The following is a 21,353-nucleotide window of genomic DNA, read 5'->3' on the forward strand; positions in this document are numbered from 1 at the left end:
CTCCTCTCGGAGCCCTTGGTCCTCCCTCGCTATAAAAGGCTCCAGCCAGCAGGCGTATTTTCGAGGCAAAATGGCGTTCACCCTAAGACGACCGGGATTACCTCTCAAGAAATAACGTTAGAAGTTGCTGAGTACTGGAAATGTTCCACAAAATAAACCCTCCCCCCAGGTGCAGGGGGGAAGGGGGGGGATCAGAAGTAGAGGGAGATGTGGTTCATGACACACTTTGATTTAGTCGACAGACAACGGAGAACCTGGGGTGGAAAAGAAATGGGCTTATGGTCCCTTTAAGGCATCAGTCAAAAATAAACACATTTTCTTTTATTATCTTTTAACGACAGATGATTATGTGTGTAATTGTTTTGGCCCATGGGTGGAGCGATTGGGCCCTTTTTGAAGGTCCCCTTACTTCACAACAACACTGCCAGTTGCATTTAAAATTATAGGGACATCTTGGCATCGAGTCCTCACACACATTCCCACAACCCCCCCCCCCCCCTGGGAATTTCCCCCTCATTCTGCTTTGACTTTCAATCTCAATGACTCAAATTAAAATGTCAATCCAAAGGGGACAAACCTCTAGAAGTAAGAACATCATCAATTTAACCGTCTGACCTCTGGAAATGAATTGCTAAGAGAATAACTCGCAGTCCCTGATGGGGAGGACTGGCTGGAGCGATCATGGGCGGACAGACTCCTGCACGTATGAACTGAAGAATTCTCAACCTCAAGAATTTCATAATAGTGACAAATTGAGTTGGAGGTTGTTTTGCTGCACTCGGACGTTTGTTAAACAGTAGAAATAAATGGAAGCCTGCTGATGTTTCCCAGGCAGCACAAGAAATTCAATTATTCAGGTGCAGTGCATAAATGGCACTGGCTGTTAATTAATCATTTTTTAGAGAAAGTTAATTATTAACATCAACACTAAGGGTGTTTGATTTATTAAACAGTTAAAAAAAAAGAAAATAAAATCACAAAAATATTGACCAGCAGCAATGCCAATTTGGTAGCTGTTCATTGTGGAATGAATTAAGGGTTTACGCGACACGTCTCCTTCGTTAATGAGGGATTAGTGAATGAGTGAGCGATTCCGGCTCCAGCCTACCTGGATAACACCAGCCTGTCGCTTTTGTTCATTTCCCTTCTTTGTCACCTCCTACTATTCATACTACCACTACATTAACCACAGCGCATCATCTTTCATCCATTCATTAATGCAGAGTCGACGGGATCTTCTTCACTGTAACGTCAAAAGTCGTACGGAAAATAAAGAATTTGAAATTAGAAACGTCTGCAGGTCAGTTCAACCTCTTTTTTCCTGTTAATACTTTTGTGTTTTTCTGCCAGTTTCATTTGATTTTTCCTCAGTGTCGACGCCGGTCCAACATGTACCCACACTTGTTATACAGCAAATTAGTGTAACTGAAATAGTTTCCATGGAGACAGAGGTGCTAATAATAACAGACACCCCCGCAGTAAGGGCTCGAGAAGAACACACAGATCACATAAGGAGGAAAATGGTAACTTAACAAGTCACTCACTGTATATGTACACACACACACACACACACACACACACACACACGTATATGCTGTATATGGTGCCCTGTTGTCTCACAGCAGGGGGGCCAGGGGCTTTTCTGTTTGTGTGTCCTCTACGGGGGCCTCAGGTACTCTGCCATATAGGTGGATCGTAGAATTGCCCGATTTAAATGGTCCTTCGATGTGGGTGGAAGCATGATTGTGTGTTTGTCTCTGTATGTTGTCCCTGTGATTAGGTGGCGACTCCGGGTTGAACTCTGGTCCAGGCTGCATTCCTGAGTGTTTTAGATCACGGGGGCATAATGTCCATAAACGCAGCCTCCGCTGTCCTTTTAATGCCTGGACTCTGTGTATCTACACTTCATAAAAAATTCAGTGTTTCAACTCATCACTTTGTTTTCCAGCAGCTTCCACTCCATCTACGTATGTTCTCCTCAGACTCCCACTAACAGTTACCACCGTCTTTGCTTAGACGGAAGCTATTCCAGATCCTCGCGATTTATTCGGAATATGGCAAATGAGCGACCCCGGTCGTGGAAAATCCTTCGGCAAATTCCAGCCCGACGACCTTATCTCTCTTGGAGAGATATGACCTCACAATGAATAGAATAGAATCCTTTATTCAAAAGAATCCTAATGAGTTTACCCATCATCACATAGTGTCAGAACGTGCACAGACAGGCATTGAAAAGGAGGAAAATACAAGGAGGAAGAAAATAAGGTTCATGTTTTGATAAATTGCCCCTCTCAAGCAGATCAAATGTATATAAATGATGCTGCTTTGATGTCATCTTTTAAGTAAAGCTACCATACAAATTGCGGAAGGGACGTTTTCATGTTGCTTTCATGAATCCATGTTGTGTGGTCTCATAACAATGCACTTTTGTGTGTAAAATGAAATTGGCCTCACCCGCCAAACATTGTTAACTAAAACGATAAATCAGCAATTCAATTGTTTTAGAGGAATAGTAATACAGGAAACATATCATTACACTGATATTCCATTATTCTGCTGTAATTTGTTGACACCCACTTCCTTTCAGTTTCCGCCTCCTGTCTTGAATAACACTTTTTTGCTTTCCATCCCCCACACGTCGCCAAATCTATGACATTTGGCATAACGCTTAAAAAAAGGACTTACTAGGTAGAAAGATGGATGACAGCAGCGTGATGACGCAACATTCAATGTTAACTATCTCAATATGTCTCTATTATCAGTCCGTCTCTGCAACCATCTTTCTCTTCCATCACTTCTTTTATGTATATAAATCATTTATAATATCTTCTCCCCTCCTTCCTACATAGTTAATTACATAAGAACGGTGTTTGTCCACACATACGTACACGCACATTACACCACATTACACTTTTGTTTGCCCTGTCTGTCCGTTTGGACACAGTCACTAATGTCAGATTGCCTTTGATCTGCTTGTAATTCTGCATAGGTTTGCATAATAAATGGTGCCCCTTTCTTATGTTCGTTGGTTTAATGGCCACCTGCCTGCTCTCAGTTAATCATTGCCAAAGTAAACATAAATATTAGCTTTTAGCAAGAGACGGATAACCAAGAAAAGACAAGTGGAGTGATGAGATCACAATCCCAAATACACTGAAACAGATCATAATTGGGGGAGTAAAATAGAGGGAAATCTAAAAAAAAAAAGCAGAAAACCCCCCAACAAACAATGAAGCACAAACGTGCACATTGTGTCTCACCCATATGTGAAGTTCAATGACTGTGTGGAGTGGCCCTCTAGGTAATTAACCTTATTTGCTTCAGAGCAGTAGTTGCTAAGCGCGCATCAAATAATCGACTGTAAAATTTAAGCAAACACAGATGTTCTAACGTTGTCGTAATGGTTCCGGCATCCATACAAGTTACAACCCAACTGCATTTTCATTGCAATTCATCAGAACAAATTTTGTCCACTATAATAATGCGTTAGATTTTTTTAAAATGGTTTTACCCCAAAGAAACGCAAGAAAAAGAGGAAAAAGAGGAAAATATGCTGGCATATAGCTACAAGTGAAGGACTGTGCTCCAGTAAATGTCACAGCTCATTTCTATTCTTTTAAGTGTCCACAGAGAGAAGACACTCATATTTCAGTGTCAGTCAATGGTCAATGTCTCCACAGGGATGACTAAAAGCCACTCACCTGTTTCCATGGATCCCTATTGATGGGCTTTTAGAATAAAAGCACGCGGGACGCTGACCTCTGCGCATATGGAAAATCTGAATTGTTTCAGTTTTAAAATGTGAAAAGTTTGAGAGCACGATGGAATGGGTTTGCGTCTTTAGTCTATTCGTGGAAGTGCATGAAATGATTCAATGCACACGCCAACATCCTCCAAAAGGTTCAAATGAACTGATGAAAAGGGGGCAGCAGCTGGTGGGGGGAGAAGCTAGTTTCTTGCCTCAGCCTAAAACGACCTATGACCCCGTCCCACCAATGAGGCATCTTTTTGAGGGATATGACCAGTGGTGGATGCTGAAAAATATCCCATATAAAGTCTGTTTCAATAATCATCCCAAAACAATTGAAAAAGGAAAATAGCTTGATGCCAGTGTTCTGTGAAATGGTACTTACTTGATGCCAGAATTAATCATAAACATTATCGGAACATTACACATACACAAGTTTAGCACCCGACTGACGCACCCCCTAATGACACTGATTGGATAAACTCTCTCGTTACAGTAATTACTTACTGGGCAGTTTTCCTGTCAGCTAAGCTGCTCACCAAAATAGAGAAGGGATGTATTTCCTCCAAAACTTATCATTAACATATTTAGATATGATATCAAATCGTCTGCCAGAATATTCAGGTGGCGATGGTAGCTCAGTCTGTTGGGGACCGGGCTGAGAAGTGGAGGGTTCTCAGTTTGATCTCCAGTGCAGACAAACATGGAAGGTCTTCTGCTAGTAGCAGAAGGTGCCAGAATGCCTTCATAGCGCTGCCAGAGCACCCTTAAGCAAGGCGCTGAACCCACAAATAAGGCCCTGCGATAAACTGGAGACTCATCTGGGGTGGACCCCACCTTCACCCCTGAAAGGGATGAAACAGTTAAGAAGATGAGATGAGGCTCGTTACCGTGGTATCAAAACGCTACCAAACTAACACGGGCGCCATGACCATGGGTGAGGAAAAATGGGGTTAAACCTTCTGAAGATTGAGAAACGGTGTGGTATGTCAAAGAAATTTGGATGAGACAGTCAGCTCATTCACCAGACTGCCGAATACGAGGATGAACTCATCACGCCATCACATGGAACATGACAGAAGGTATATAAGATATAGGTTTTCACCATGTTCAAAGACATGTTTTCAAACCACCCTTGCAACTGTCGTGGAGGGCTGGCCTAGAATTAACATACTGGGAGAAGGACTCTTGCAAAATGAGCACATACCTCTGCAACAACTTGTGATAGGGAGTTCAAGTCAGCTGGGATTTTTTTGTAATATCCCGGTTGCAACATTAGTTTTCATTGGAGCTTTCTGATAAGTCGTGGGTCTCTTTGCATCACATGGTTTACACTACATTTTACTGGACATGACCTAGCAATAGCAAAGCGGCTGGGCACATTTCAGGGCTTCCTCTACAGGCAGATGTCCACCTGCTAGGTTGCCAGGCAGTAATTGTCACGCAGTGTTTAAAAACCTTTAGGAACAGCAACTTGATACAACCCAGATTTAGTAGAGGGGCTAAAACCGTTGTAGCAGGGCAAAAGTGACTGCTGGAGGCTTGAGATAAATGAATGTATCAGACATTGACAAGTCTGTTGAGTGCCTGCCCGAGGGCACTGTGATGTGCACCATTTTTGAGGAAAGCTCTTAGGTGCGTGACATATGGCAAATATTTCCCACTCTCATTAAATCCTGGCTTGTGGCTGAAGGATTGCTAAGTCCCAATGGCATAACAACTGCCTGTTGTGAATACATTATTCCACGACTACTTGCCTGCAGCTATGTAAAAGCAGACACGCCACATGTCATCGCTTCCATCAGTAAGTGCGTTTACGTGTGCATCAAAATTGGACTACACACTTGCGACAGTTGCCGCAATATTGATGTTCACAATTTATGCAACCGGACTTCCTGTCTACAAAGGACTTTGCAGTAGCCAGAGTCAAGCCACCTTCTCCCCGCTAGGTGGCAATTTGCACTGTTTTTCTTTGTTGTTGTTGGCCAACACCGGATGCCCTTTATGCCACAACAATCCATAAAGAGGTTAGCCTGCTAAGTAGCAGCCACAGCTAAATGAAAGGTTATGTGTCAATACGTGATATCCTGTTTACATGTTCTGATTTTGAGACACCTAAGGGCCACCATGAACAGTGTGTTAGTGGTAGTGCACGTGGCGAACATACAGTATGTTGCAACAGGTTAGCGGAGGATATTGAGTTCTTTCAGACAAATAAGAATTGTGGTGGTCTCTACATCTACGTCTAGGGAACGTATACCCACTCATGTGGGTGCAGCTGAAGATGTGCACGACTGGGCCGGAAAACTTTACTTTGAAAGGTTTCGAAATACGACGTTAAAGTGAGAAAATGACAGCTGTGAAGAAAGCTGGAGTTATGGGGTAAGAGGACATCTTCATGATACTACTGTCCGACAAAAGGAATCTCATGCTATATTTGCTTTTGACTCCTCCACCATTCCCTCCACCTCCAGCCTGAGCATTACCAGTCTGCCACTAACCTTTGAGGATTTTAAAACTCTCCCAACCCTTCACCATCTTTGGGGTAGGGACACTTTCCAGGACATACCTCTCCTAAATATTAAGCTTACCAAGAATTCTAAAATAACATTTGCTGGTTGCTATTTCCCTCCCTCTGCTGCCTCCTGTACCCTGTGTACTCTAGGCTCCCTTTTGTCCCCAGACCCTGACGGTTATTTTGGATACATACGATAGATACAGCCCTGGTGTCATTTGTTATAATCTCAGTAACCACTGCTCTACTGTCTATATTTGGAATGGAAAGAAACAGCCTGCCATAATCGCCCATAGTTGAAGGCTAATACCCTTCGATTAACAAGTCTTACTTCACAGTTAGCAGGGACACACCAGTCTGATCCCTGATATAAATAATGCATGGTTTGCGAAGCAAAAGCCTCTGATAATTGGCTGTCCGTTAAAAAAAAATCAGAAACAAATGCACCCAAGCCATCCGCAGAGCTAAGTTTAAGTTTAGTTTAAACTCTCTGGTACCAATCCAAAAAAGTTCTAGAAGACAATTAAATACATAGAGAGTAAAGCTAGGTCATGTCATGCCCAGTTCCTCACTTCAGCTTCTCGCCACATGATGGAACTATGTACAAAGTCTTGGAAGTACTGAATAAACTTGACTCAAATAAAATCCCCAGACCTGATGGGCTTGACCCTTTAAATCCACAGCTCCCTTTATTGCTGAGCCTAATGTCCTCCTGTCCAACCTGTCCACACAGTTAGGCGAGTTCCCATCTGCGTGGAAAACTGCCTCATTACTCTCCTTATTTGAAAGAGGAGATTAAGCTGACTCGAACTGCTATTACTCTATTCCCTTTTACCTTCATAGCTAAAGTAATGCGGAGCCCAACCTGCAAACAGCTCTCATGTTTTTTGGGTACAAAGAACATTTTGTCCGACTCTCAATCTGGACTCTCAACCTTTTCTGGGTGTACACAAACTCTAACATCCTCTTGTCACCGTCCCCGTGTGTCTACATGAGTCCCCCAGGGGTCTATCTTGCATTGCTCCTCTTCTCAATCTCCACAAACAATATTGATTTGCTGAAGAACTCTATTCACTTCTGTGTAGATGACATGGTTCTTAATACACCTGGACCCTCCCCAAGTGCTGTATCTGATACTGTCCAACAAAGCCTTCAGTCCTCCCAGATGGGCTTTCTGCCCTTGGCCTGGTCGTAAATACAAGCGAGACCAAGGTTTGGTCCGCAGTGAGCCTCCCAAAACAACGATAGCAACCCGTCCTTCACTAAACGCCCTTCCAAAGTGAAGGTCAGACTAGGCTTCCTATTTTGAAGCCAATCCTCGTTCACTGGTTCTGCCAAGCACGCTCCAGTTGAGACTTCCACTATTTGATTAAGGAGATGTCATCAGCAAATTTGGCTTCAAAGGAGCGCTCAACAAGCTAGACATCATATAACATTCTGGTAGTCATTTAGCCACCAATTGCCCATATAGAACAGACTACTGCTAACTACACCCAGGTTAGTTGCCCCCCCACCCCAAAGAATTTAGATGAAACATCCACTGACTGATGCGTTTATATGAAACCCTGCTAAGCCTGACCCCTTACACTTAACGCCCCCTCATACACACACACACACACACACACACACACACACACACACACACACACACACACACACACAGAGGCACACCCAAAGGACTAGCACTCCATCTAACAGTGTTTTAAGTGTTCGGGGATTATCTTGTCTTAAGAGAATTCAGCCGGACTTCTGTTAGTTTTTACAAGACGTTTCACCTCTTATCCAAGAAGCTTCTTCAGTTCTGATGAACCCAAGAAGCTCCTTCCATCGGTGGCCCTTTGATACCAGGGCGTCGCAATTCGCACAACACAACACATTAAGAAGAAAGCGCTGCAACTGCCACAACACAGCAGAAGAGTTCCTAGGGGAGACACGCTTCATTGACTGTGGTCTGTAGCATTTCGCACAATGCTAGTGGAGGTAGCGGTGCATGTCCATCCACAATGAAGCGAGGTCCCCTCTTAAGGTATTTTGACGGTTTGATAATAACATCGCACATATATCTATGATACAGTGGGCTTGGAGTCAATAAAGTCGAAATAAGCGGGAAAAAAGTCGTTTTTCTTTTTTGCATTTTCACAATATACTAAAGGTTTCACACATCTATTCATGTGTCGGCCAAAATGCCTAATACGATTTGGCATTAATCAGAGGTGGAAAAACCAGACATTCGGTGGAGAAACTCTCACTCAGCATGATGGATTTATTTGCCCTTAACTCCCCTAGGAAGCTAACTTCGGTGTTGCGGTTTAAGCACATGGTTTAAAGTCCTAATACCGGTCAACTTTTTTCTCAACATTACAATTCACATTGTATTTTGTCCTCATACTCGACATTTCGACTTTATTCTCAAAGCGAATAATGAAAAAAAAAAAAATCTACCTGCTCATTTTCTTCCCTAATGGACGGCCTTAATACTCTTCCATAGAGAACCAGCCAGACATTATGATGGAGAGGAAAATGGTCAAAGGCCACCACTTGCAAATCCATTCTTTATTACGCGTTGGCTTCCAAATTGCCTTTCCTTTCTACCTGCTCTAATTGCATCTGACGGTAAGCCACAATCATTATTGCTAATTAACTCGACGTCCCAAACGTGTGACTAACATGGACTAACATGTTATGTTAGTTATGCTATGTTATGTTCCATGAATGTTTCTCAGCAATGTAGTTTCCTGTTATTTAGTTTCTTTTTTTTCCTCTTTGCTTCATATAAAAATGTTGTACACATTCATTTGTGCACAAACGCAGATTAAGATAGCTTAAGTGCTAAATAAATTTGCAGTTGTGAATATAGAGGATACAGAAATAAATCATAAAGCATCCTGAAATTTAAACTCTGTAATTTTTAATTAGTATCAATAGTATGCACGCCATTTAAATACTGTGCACGGTTGTTTATATTCAGAAGTTTGTTGTCTTAAATTAAATTAATAGCGTGCTGTCAGATACATGTCAGCAGAGGCTAATTATCCAGAGTTTCCTTAATTACATTAATTAACAATTTATCAGATATTTATCATCTGTCAATGACAATGTGTGTGAAGTTCCTAAATGTTAAAATTCCTATTGTGTGTATGTTGTATCTTTTTTTGTTACACACTCCTTTGCGTATGTTCTAGATTGTCTTCATCTGGCATCGTGCTGTTGTGTTGTTGTTGGTGTTGGACCATGACGGCCTCGATTATTCACCCGACTCGGCGTCTGAGCGGCCTGCTGGTATCAACACTCTAACTAAAAATGTTAAATCTTTCCATTTTGCTGATGTTTTCACTGCATTCTGCGCAGGAGTCCTGCACGACTGGATCCCACATCGGCTAATATTCTGTCGGACGATCACAAAATAGAAGAACTGAGCAGAAATTCTCATTTTTTGCATATCATAAAAAAAGTACCACTAATAAAATACCAGCAATTCTTTCAGGCCCCACAAATGACGCCGCACGCACTCTACTTCGCGTTAGCGTAGCAGCCAGCTGCCTTTGAGCGACGTGCTTTTAGAAACATTTCTGAGCAAACAGGTATAAGAGCGGAATGCCGTTGGGTTAGACCAGCAGAAACACGAACAACAGAAGGCTGAGTCAGATGCGCCAAAGCTGCTAGCGCTCAAGCACTCACACGTGAGCGCATAAACAGACACAAAAGGCCAAGACATTGACAAGTGAGGACACTTTCTCTATTTAATTATTAGAACAGATATAAATAAACAGACTCGTTCCCATTTGATTGACTGCGGGTCAGATCAGATTTGTATTTCTATGCGTAAATCAACCAGAAGCACATAAAAACGCCACTGTGCTTGAACTCACACCCAAACTAAAGGGACATGATGTCAAAAAAGGATTTTTTTTAAAATGTTAACTGTTTAAGGTGTGTTTAATGTAATTTATTTCTTATGTCTGAGTCACACAGCTGAGCTCAGGAAACGCCAGATTGCAAAATTCAAGTAAAAAAACTGGAACACACACACACACACACCCACACACACTCATACACACATGCGCACTCTTTCATGTTCCGAACAGGATAGAGCGGTTTATGGAGGAAGAGCCGCGGCTAAAATCAAACCGAAATGTCCTGTAATTTCACACCTTTAATTACGCCGCTGTTTGGTTTTCCGTCGTTTGTCACATGCAAAAATACACAGAAGTCTCGTGGCAAACAATGAGTAACCCACCACGCCTCAATCAAGAGAGATAAAGGTGCAACAAGGTTGACGTTTCCAGATTAAATGGCTTCCGAAAATCAATAAAGTCAGGCAATAATACAAACTATCTTTTGCTCTCTCTCTCTCTCAGTGGGTGTGTGTGGGTGTGTGTGACAGAGAGAGAGAGAGAGAGAGAGAGAGAGAGAGGAGAGAGAGAGAGAGAGGAGAGAGAGAGAGAGAGACAGGATAAGCAAGAAGGAGACTAAGGGGCAAGAGAACAAAATAAAAACTGGTTTATGGATTAACACCAGGTCATATCGGTATCCACAGATGATAATAGGTTAAAGTCTCCTTACTCAGAGAAGAACGGACAAAAAAAAAAGAAATAAACATGAAGGAAGGGAGTTCAAGAGAGGGCGTGAAACACACACATCCTGTTTTCCATACAGCGCGGAGAGGAGATAAGTAGATCCTACCTGGAGTTGTTTGGAGAACGCGGCGGTCGCCGGGGCTGAAGGTGAACTGTCATCGGGATGGGGAAACACTTGCTGACCACAGCTGCAGACACCAAAAGATGAGAAGTCAGTGTTAGCGTGTTTGCGTTATCCACTGTGCACACACATAACGGCACCCCTCTATGCTGGAATTCTAAAGGTGTGTGAAAGAATGTAAAGAAAAGAGGTCTTTTTTTGGCGCGTGTGCAGAGGTAAAGCCCTTACAGGTCCTTCCCTTTCATCATCTCGAGCGCGGTCATATCATCTCCACCTGTCGTACTCTGCGAGGGAGAGCGGTCGGCTTATATGTGCATCCGCTCACACACAGGGATGCACACACTCGCTGGGGCAGGCTGAGGCGCACACTGGCGCGGTAACGCAAGCTGCAACACATAAAAACACGTCCCTCCTCCACATCCTCTCTGCCTCCTCGCGCCTCCTCTGGGTCTTACTGCCTCTCTGCACCTTCTAGGAAACATCTTACCTTTTATAACATATGAACAGCCACAAGTTATAACCACATTTATAATTTAAAAAGTCTAAACTGATCTCATCTGGCCCCCGTTGTTGCCATGTCTACCATGGATTTTTTTTACATTAAATACAACTGATTGATTGATTACCTTCATTAGAAAATTACAGGTTATATTCTGCTGTGCCAAATAAAGTATGATCAATAAAGGACTCAAAGCAGAAAGTATAAACGCAAATGTTCCTTTGACGACGCAACAAAACTAATTCCTGTTGTCGCTGAAGCGTATACAAAACCTAATTTACCCGCACAACCTGTTTAACACTTACATATGTACAACAGTTTAAAAGATTTACCTCCGCCTCCGCCCTCCCATAAATCTAATCAGTCAACATATTCATCGTATTAGTCCCTCACTGCATCCGCGTGCAGCCGACAGCTAAATCTCCTGGGTGACGTTGGCCGGGGTGGGGGGTGCACCACGGAGCCGGGGCAGAAAAAGGCCCCGCGCATTGATCCTAAACGTTCACATTCATCCAATTTATTGTGGAATCACTTAAAAACAAGAGAAAAAGGAACCCTCAACGCTGACGCGGGGCTTCTGCAAACACAGCTGGAAGCGAGTCACGAGTGTTTCTACTGTAAATGTTTAAAGGTTATTTCAGTACAGACGCACATTGTATTTACTGGAGAAGGCTGATAGCATTTTCATACAATGATAAGCACTGATAAACTATCAATACTGCCACGACACACAACACAACACACTCACACACACCAAGAGAGAGAGGAGGGAATTGTTATTAGCGACGTTAGCATGGGAGATGTTGACGCGCGATGATTTAACGATTTAATCCTGATTAAACCTGTAAATTTATAGTTATGGTGCAAATGGCTGCTTTTATGTAGGGGCCACAGGAAGACACCAATAACAAGCCCTCATATTTTAGGGGCTTTTAGACCCAATAAATCACATGATTGATGTTTGCATCGTGACCCATGTTGAGTCCTTTGAAGGCACGAACCAGAAAGATCTCGCTAATTCCACAATTCAAGGTTTCACGGTCTAAAATGCAGCAGCAAATGAAAAAAAAAAAGACAAGTCTTCTCCCTGCTAACTTTTCAACAGGCTGGTTGCTATGTGAGTTGGAGCCGTTGGCAACCCAGAGTTTAAAGCCAGTTTCCATACCAACAAACCGTCTCCTCCATGAATCCATCATCACAGCGCTTGGAAAGGAGGAGAAGAAAATGTGGGATTGAGCAGAAATGGAAAGCACAGAGGAGATCTGAGGCAGCCTTTAGAAATCTCCACATTGTAAACAAGTGTTTACAGGATTTGTTGGGTGGCGGATCAACTCCCGCTAACGCCCAGCACCGCTAGCTGGTGCTAAACGCTGAACAAAACAAGTCATATGTACCTGTAGTTTTGGAGGTTTTTACAGTACAAGGTAGAAGGCTTTGCTGGGGACTCAAACAAGTCTAAGTATGTGAGTAAATTGAATTTACTATGATTATTATATGATTATTTACAATAAGAAACTACAAGAAAAAAAACCTACATTAAGTCATTTTTAAAAAAAATGTATGTAAAGGAAAGCGCTTCTCCTGCCACAGCTTCTTGTTCTTCCTTCCTGATGGGCTTCACACACACACACACACACACACACACACACACACACCACACACACACACAACACACACACACACACACACACACACATCCTTCCTTTGGTTATTGCTTTTTATGTCGGAGGTGAGTCGGGCAGGGAGAAGCCTCGGACAAAAGAAGTGGATCCATCTGGCCTTTAGGACTATTAAAATCGCCTGATCAAAAAGCGTTAAGAAGGCGCCGCAGCTGGGACACGCGTGTTGTCCCCGTGAGGACGGCGAAGGGGGACCAGAGGACGAGGGGACGAGGACGCGGGCGAGTCCAGCGATGGCAAATCAGAAATGGGGAAGTGAAGAAGGCGGCAGAAGTGAAACTAACGGCGCTGCAGCTGAAGACAGAACCTGGGTGATAACAGACAGGAGGGAGCCGTGCACGCCGGAGACGTGCACGCCGGAGCCGTGCACCGCAGCAAAGAAATAAATAAAATGAGACTTTCTCGGTTCAGCCGATCCGGACGTGGGATCAAGGCTGCGTCGTGTAAACAGAACAAAAGTTACAGGTGATAATGGCCGTGCACGCGCACGTGGCTGTTGTGTGCGCAGGGGGGGAAAAAAGAGAGAGAGAGAGAAAGACCGAGTGTGATTAGTTGCCATGGCAACCAGTATCCCTGAGGTGAAAAAATTTGCAAAACAATTTATAACAACAGATTCCTCCGTTCTGTGAAGTAGTGAATGCCCTCACACACACACACACACACACACACACACACACACACACACACTTGCACGCGCACCAAAATCAAGCAACTGGTATTCAAATTATAGATAAACAAACTGTCAATTAGCTGCCTTGTACTAATAGAAAAGTCCTCATTATCTCAAACGTAACCGGTTTATTATTATGGGGGATTTCAAATGAATCCCAGTGGTGGCGTCAGCAGCACGACGGTGCGTCGAGGTGACGGGAGCCTTGTTGTCTGACTCACAAATCCTGTCCTTGAATACGGAACCTGAAAGGCTTTTTCCTGCGATCCAGGACTTGTTGACAGGGTTGAGACGCACCGGATGGGCCCTTCACACCCTCTATACCCTTGCTGTTGCCACTCAAATAAGACAGCAGAGCAAACAATGTCTTTAATCACCTTTCTTTGGTGGTTAGTGGTCCATATTAGCAACATACTGCTAGTCCTGTTTATGGAATTAACCTTGTGTTGACACGTCCCAGTTTAGCTGCTTGTTTCATCATCGCTACCTTTAGATGTTGAAAAACTCCAAATACCTCCAGTACTGGAGATCCCGGTCACTGATTTATTATAGGCCATATTTAATCCCGTCACACTTTAATTCTAGATGACAATAAAACCTATAGAGGCTTTCTGGGTTTGTAGGTCTTGCTGCAATCGTTAGCGAAACGAACATTTGCTCTAATTGCCGATTGGCCGCATGATTGATCCTGAGCAGATTAGAGAGCGGCGGCGTTCTCACAGCCCCGACTGACACTCCTGGGTGGCGCTGAGCGGATGCAGGCTCCTGACAGATTCATGTAAATAGCTGGTGGCAGAAAAATGATGACCGGTTAATTATTCTGGGAAGGATGCAGATAGAGCGTGTCCTTTGTAGCTGTGACGCAGGCGGAGGGTCAACAGGTCAGAGCGGCCGGCATTATCTAGGTGCACATGCACACTCTTTGTTTTTTAGCCTATCCTGTCCAGGCAGTATCAGGATCTGAAGGTCTCTGTCTGTCAGCTTTGTTTTGTCAGAAGAACTTCTTCTGCTCTCGTGATTAATATTTAGGTTGCTTATTATTTGGACAGTCGGATCCCACAAAAGACGCATCAAATCGGATCCTTTCTGATTTAAATTGGGGTCATTTTCTATCGATACAGATTTGCCTTACTGTTTTATTTGGTTTTTTTAAAATGCGACCTCCGCCGTGAACGGTGAATGTGACTCGTGTCGGTGTTCAATGTGACCTCGACGACACTCTCGGGTCTTTTAATCAGAATTATGTGCAGGCGGCAACCTCAGGATACGCTTTACAATGAGCACAGAGGCGCAAAAGAAGAGGAAGAATGATAATAAAGGCAGAAAAATCAAGTGCTAACAGACAAAGAAATGTCGTGTGTATGTGTGTGTGTGTGTGTGTGTGTGTGTGGTGTGTGTGTGTGTGCGTGTGTGTGTGTGTAAAAACGTGCAGCTTTCTATAGAAGCCTGTTCATCCACCACTTAATGTAATGAGTTGTGTCAGATATGCAAATAGAAGGAATGTCCCATGATGTCCATAGATCAACAGACCCACCATCCCAAGGGCAACCAGGACTCCAACCAGAACTCCGACCAGAACTCCGACCAGGACTCCGACCAGGACTCCGACCAGGACTCCGACCAGGACTCCAACCAGGACTCCAACCAGGACTCCAACCAGGATTTCAACCAGGACTCCAACCAGGACTCCAACTAGGACTCCAACCAGGACCCGACCAGGACTCCGACCAGGACTCCGACTAGGACTCCAACCAGGACTCCGACCAGGAGTCCGACCAGGACTCCAACCAGGACTCCAACTAGGACTCCAACTAGGACTCCAACCAGGACTCCAACTAGGACTCCAACTAGGACTCCAACCAGGACTCCAACTAGGACTCCAACCAGGACTCCAACTAGGACTCCAACCAGGACTCTAACCAGGACTCCAACCAGGACTCCAGCCACTCCTACAGCCGCTTCTCAGAAGGTCACATGCAGAAAAGTGGGTCCAGAATTAGAGAAGCCCAGACAATTAGCATGGCTAGCGCCCCAGCCAACATCGACATCAACACAAGCGTAGATTCTTCCCCCTCTAACAGGATCAGAGGCCACCAAGCACAAGAGCCCAGAGGACCCAGCCACAGCCTGGAACGTCTGAAGAGAATATTCAGGGAGTTGTGCAAAGCGCAAGCTAGCGTTGCGTTAGAGAGACAGAAGTCCGACACGAGGGGTCAGAACGCACAATCGATGGAACCGTGTGAGACAGGTGTGAGGATTAAAGCAACAAGCAGGAGCTTTGGAGAGCTAATCAGACAGAAGCTGGTCTGTGGCATCATTGATGACCAAAGTGCTGCTGAGGGACAGTCATTTTACACTCGATTTAACGTATTTTAGATTCCTGAAGGGACTGAGCAGCGTAACGACGCCCTCGCTACACGGTAGCCTGCTGCCACAGGTGTGCAGGAGATCTCGTGCATTTCCAAGCAGCGTAATTGTGGAGCTTCTCATGCAGCACAGAGGGGAAAATCATACCCGGCTTTTGGTCAACAGTGTCGCTCATGCGAAAAAAGAAGCAGAATAATTTTTAAAACATGTTGCAAAGCCAGACGACAAACCCTGAACGGGCGAAGGCCAGCAGGACTGTTGAGCAGCTCCACTCAGCCCAGATAAATAGGTGGTTCAGACAGATGGTTTAGCACTGCAGAAGAACTGATGCTACAAATAGCTGGAAAAGGTGAAGCCTCTCTTGCTAAAGATAAAAAAGGACCCAAGGATTCGTCAAAAATGATCAAATGTATCGGACAGATACAGGCTTGTGCCAGATCCTGTCATTCTGGGCCTTAATAAGCTGTAAACATGCACGTCACATGCACAGACCACCCTCCTCATTGTGTTTGTGAGCTGCAAGAGTCCCTCACATTAAATCTGAAAGGATTCCGCTGCTATCACAGCGCCCCCGAGTGGACAGACGCATGAAGCACACCCTGCTTTACAGCCGTGGTAGTTTAGGGATTAAAGTGATTAAGAGATTTTACATGATTTATAAAGGCTGACAGACAGACAGACAGACAGACAGACAGACAGACAGACAGACAGACAGACAGACGGATGAGTGGATGAGTGGATGATAGCTAGATACCGGTAGAACATTTTTTACTTTACTACCGTACAAAAGTCAAACAACACTGTCTGTCTGTCTGTCTGTCTGTCTGTCTGTCTGTCTGTCTGTCTGTCTGTCGCCATGTGCCTCTTGCTATTATAATCTTCCTCTTACGTAGCTGTAAAACAGAAATTTTACTACGGTAACGTACAAACCATTTGGAGATAGTGGAGATGAGTTTTCTGTTTTTACAGCGTGGAGATAAATTTGAGCTATTCTATTTAGGAAAATCTATATTGTGGCTAATTGAAATGTACAGTATTTTAGTTGCGCTAGTGGGCAGTGTCACAAAATGAGTTTCCTCCAGGGGGTGAGATTTTATGATTGTAATAGTTTTACAGTATGTCATTATCTTTATGTTTATGTAATATGAACCTCGGACAAAGGGAACGTACAAAGCGTTGAAAGCAGATTTGAGGTCAGGTTTCGAATTTTACTGTGGTAATTCTTCCTGAACACCTGGTGGAAATGGTGATACAATCTTGTAATCTTTGGCCAATCATCGGCATAATGAACCAATAACCTATTTGTACAGTTAAACGAGGGCACGTTTGTTCGGGACCGTGCTGCAGCGTAAATGCTTGGCTAAACTTTTCATTGCCTTTTGAAAATACCTTTTCACCCTTCACCGATTTCTTGACTACACAATTCACATGCGCCCCAGGTAATGGCTTCAGGAGCAATTTGGGGTTCCACATGGACAGCAGGGACCTGGGATTGAACAAACAACCACGGAATGACTGTGGCAAGCCATCTTTCACTGCACTACCATAGAGACGGTGATCATCGGTGGAGTATAAAGCAATCTCATCTCAAGGAGGAACGACAGATTTTTAGCCAATGAATCTCTCTCCTGCAGGGGGTTGGGGGTAGGGGGGGTTGGGGGGTTATGGAGCCTGCCATGACAGCAGTATTCATGGGTGGAGTATTCATGGAGACTGTTAAGGTAGCTGCTATCTGTTGTGACCGGGGTTGTCCTGATCCAGCTTTTTGCTCCCGATCCGATCCCGCTTCCTACCGACAGGGAATTACATGGGGGAAAAGTCCACATCCAAGCTTCTCCTTGATCCATTTTTATTCAAGAACTCAGTATATAAAACAAATAACAAGCCATGAGGCAGTAGTTGCCAGATCGTAACAGTCTGAGCATTTTATACACTGATCTTTGCACCTGAGGCCACTTGGACAATTTCTTTTAGTTGATCAGCCACAAAATGCACTTAAACCAAGGGCACAAAACCTTACCACGAGCACACAATTTAGTGCTCGTTAACAAACATCTTAGTAAATCAGGCCCTATGAAGAAAGCAACGATTAGCCCTTGATGTTCCTGCTGCTAAACTCTGATTACCAGGGGCAAAGAAGTTAACCTCGCAGTGGCATTTAAGAGGCGTTCGAGTGGCAGCTCAGTCGGAGTTTATAGTTTAGGGAAAGATGAGCGACTTTCTAAAGAAAGGGGGAAGAGTGTACTGATTATACTGTGTTCCTTCACCGTGGGTAACAGGTGCTCAATGTGGATGCTCAGTCGTGCTACAGGTGGTGCCTTCCTGACCTCTAGCCCAGCCACTTTTGATAGCTTGGTAGTTATACCTCACAAGGAAACCCTTGACAACCCTTTTGGCCATAGCTGTGATTGGGGAGCCACAATGCTGGTTTACAATCTCTTTATCGCTGACGGAACCTTGATAGAGAGAGGAGAGGCTCTGGAAAGCGTGAGGAGAGGCTCTGTTTGACCCACAGACAAATAGCTGGGACAGAAATAGCAAGGACTCGTCAATGGACTCGACCCGACAACAGTAACATGTAGCCAATGCTGAACCACAGCATACATGTGACTTGGATCACATGGAGGAAGAAGGGAGGAAAGACCACATGCAACATCAATCCTAAAAGGTAGACACTATTATGGTCTGCAACACACTGGTCAAGAACCAGTAACCTCTGTGTCCATCTACAGGTGTCGCTGACAACAGTTATGCCTCAGCTCTAGTTTTTAGTTAACGGTAATTCTGTTCGGTTGGATCGGCGGTTCTGAGCAAAAACATTACAGTCTCAAAACAAACCTGCCGTCTGGCCACTCTGCCTCAGTGGCTTGAATCGTAACTGGTGCGGAACCCAAATCCTCTCCTCTGATTGGTTAGAAGACTTTATTGGGTTTGGGAAGCAGCTAGGTCAACAAGAGTTTATGTAGCCTATGTTTCTAGGTCGCTTTTATGGACAGTAGGAGGCCTACAGGGGTTATTAATACCCTCTCATGAGACAAGCTAAACATATAAGTCAGTTTTGTTTGTGTATAAATGCTTCTACAACTTTAGTTTGGGTTAGTTTGCCCCTTCTTTCCTTTTTGAATGTAAATGTTCAAACAAATTTTGCTAAACTGAATGTAAAAATTCAACAAAGTAGCTTGGGAACACATCAAATGTTCAAAACCACGACAAATAAAACTTCCAGTTTTCTAACTAAGTATTTTACTATCCAGCCCTGACTATAATGTTTGTGAGTATCTACAAAATTTAGGCCTATGATTGCATTAAATTATACCAATAAGTGATACTTTCATGCACACGCTCACTGCCTCACCGCTAAAGCACATGACATGACACGGAGAGCAGGTGATGAGCACCACCATGTCTGGCTACTAGGGTACTTAAAACTGGTCCAGTATGATGACTTGAGGAAATGTGACTAAATGTAAACTGTAGCGGGCTGAAAATCAGCGCTGGGTGGAAACAGCCACAGGCAAATTAAATGGATTTATGTATATGTTGTAGAAGCTGTGGGGGAAAACGCAGGCAGCATCAGAGACTGAGTCACTATCACTAGAAACAAAGCAATCCCAGCCCACAAGGCAGCTAATACCCCCCACATACCGTGACTTCCACCCATAGTCGAGTATAAAGAGGTCGCTTTATGATCAAAGCCATTCATGATCGAGATCTCTTGGATTTGATCTTTGGAAGATCAAAGGTCAAAGTCTGGCCTGGAATCCAGAACATCAGCAAAATGAATTCTGTTCATTGGGCTGTAAAACCCGGTCTTAACTTTATTTTGCAGACAGACAGACAGACAGACAGACAGACAGACAGGTCATGACAACAGCAGTTCAGTGGGTTTGCTTGTCATCTTAATCTAAGTTTCATCCATACAACTGTGTGAATTCTCAGTATCTTCTAACAAGCACTAAAGTTAAGTGATTTAACTTTAAAAAAACAGCAAATGAAGGTAGAGATAAAGCTTTTTTGCCCCTTTGTTTTGAGCCTGTGATAAGTCACAAAGATGCTATAATGGCATCACAAAGATAGTGTTAAAGCAGCAAACTGAGAGCGAAGGGACAAAAATCCGCTCAGGTGTTGCGTTCATGGACGAAAAGGATCCAAAAGCAAGAAAAACAAAACAAATAAATCCATTCAAATGTTTTAAGAACTGGAATGCATTTCAGTTAACAGGTTTTGGTCTATAAGATAAAATTAGACAAACACCTCCTGGCTTAGTTTAGCCTTTACGCCGCAACAACTCAAACGAAGGTGAAATGTCATATAACTTTTATTTTAGAGTGTAAAGTTTGAGCTGTATTTAAACGGCGTCTTTTCCCCAAGTCAAGCCTTTAAACCCAGTAGAAGAAGCGACCATATTCTGCTCTTACAGTCCACCATAGTGTGTTAAATATATAAGCAGGCGGCCAATAAGTCATTTGAATATTGGTGCGGGATCATTCACCAGCCAGTACTGTGGCAGCTGCCACCGCAGCGGGGTCGTGATTCCTTAGTCGGACATGGCACCCAGATCCACGCCGTAATGTTGGGCGTCACGCATATAGAGACAACAGACAGACGCTCCGGTCCGCACAACACGCACGATTAAAAGCAGCGCACTTACATCTCGGAGGATGGCGGGTAGCTACGGCAGAGGAGCGCGTGTCCGCACGCTTGTCCCATCGCGCATCCTGCCTGACGCCTCCCTTTTAAAGCGAACAGCTGCGGTCGAGAGGAGCCGCCTGCCGGGACGCGACCGGGCGTGTGTGAGGAGCCAACGGGCGGGAGCCGGCTGCTGGATGCGTGTGCGGCGGCGTGCGTTCGGGCTCCTCTCCGGTCCCTGTCTGGGTCTCCTGTCGAGCCGTGACCGAACGCGGATTGGTCGAGACGCGGTAAATGATACTCCGGCAATGGTGAGCCAGGATTTATAGGAAGAAGTGTGTGCACGCGCACGTCTCTGTGGATTTTATTAATTAATTAATTAATTTATCTGGAGGGGGGGGGTAAAATCAGTCCACACCCCCACCCCCTTTACCGTGTGCACTCTATATTAGGCTTATTTGCGCTTACGGAATTGTGCGTTATAGTCGTTCACTCCCTTGATTATGGAGCCCCAAGGTCCCCTTCCATACTAATGTAAAAATAGCTTT

At 44.2% G+C, this 21,353-nt stretch overlaps 1 protein-coding gene across 2 annotated transcripts in view; it reads right to left on the reverse strand.

Annotated features, from left to right (window-relative positions):
• The window catches only part of LOC130534473 (cGMP-dependent 3',5'-cyclic phosphodiesterase), a 52,083-nt gene extending 31,059 nt beyond the window's left edge, over positions 1 to 21,024 (reverse strand). The window contains exons 1-2 of one of the 2 annotated variants that reach the window (XM_057048564.1): positions 20,828 to 21,024; positions 10,947 to 11,028 (exon numbers count right to left, since the gene is read on the reverse strand). In XM_057048564.1, coding sequence (XP_056904544.1) covers positions 10,947 to 11,028; positions 20,828 to 20,886 — 141 coding nt within the window. In that variant the 5' untranslated portion in view covers positions 20,887 to 21,024. Of the gene's footprint in view, positions 1 to 10,946; positions 11,029 to 11,189; positions 11,404 to 20,827 lie in introns of those variants that run through there. The other variant, XM_057048566.1, reaches the window with a different exon arrangement.
• Positions 21,025 to 21,353: the final 329 nt, after the last annotated feature.

The sequence above is a fragment of the Takifugu flavidus genome, chromosome 12 (genome assembly GCF_003711565.1).
Source record: "Takifugu flavidus isolate HTHZ2018 chromosome 12, ASM371156v2, whole genome shotgun sequence".
In the NCBI taxonomy this organism is placed as follows: domain Eukaryota; kingdom Metazoa; phylum Chordata; class Actinopteri; order Tetraodontiformes; family Tetraodontidae; genus Takifugu; species Takifugu flavidus.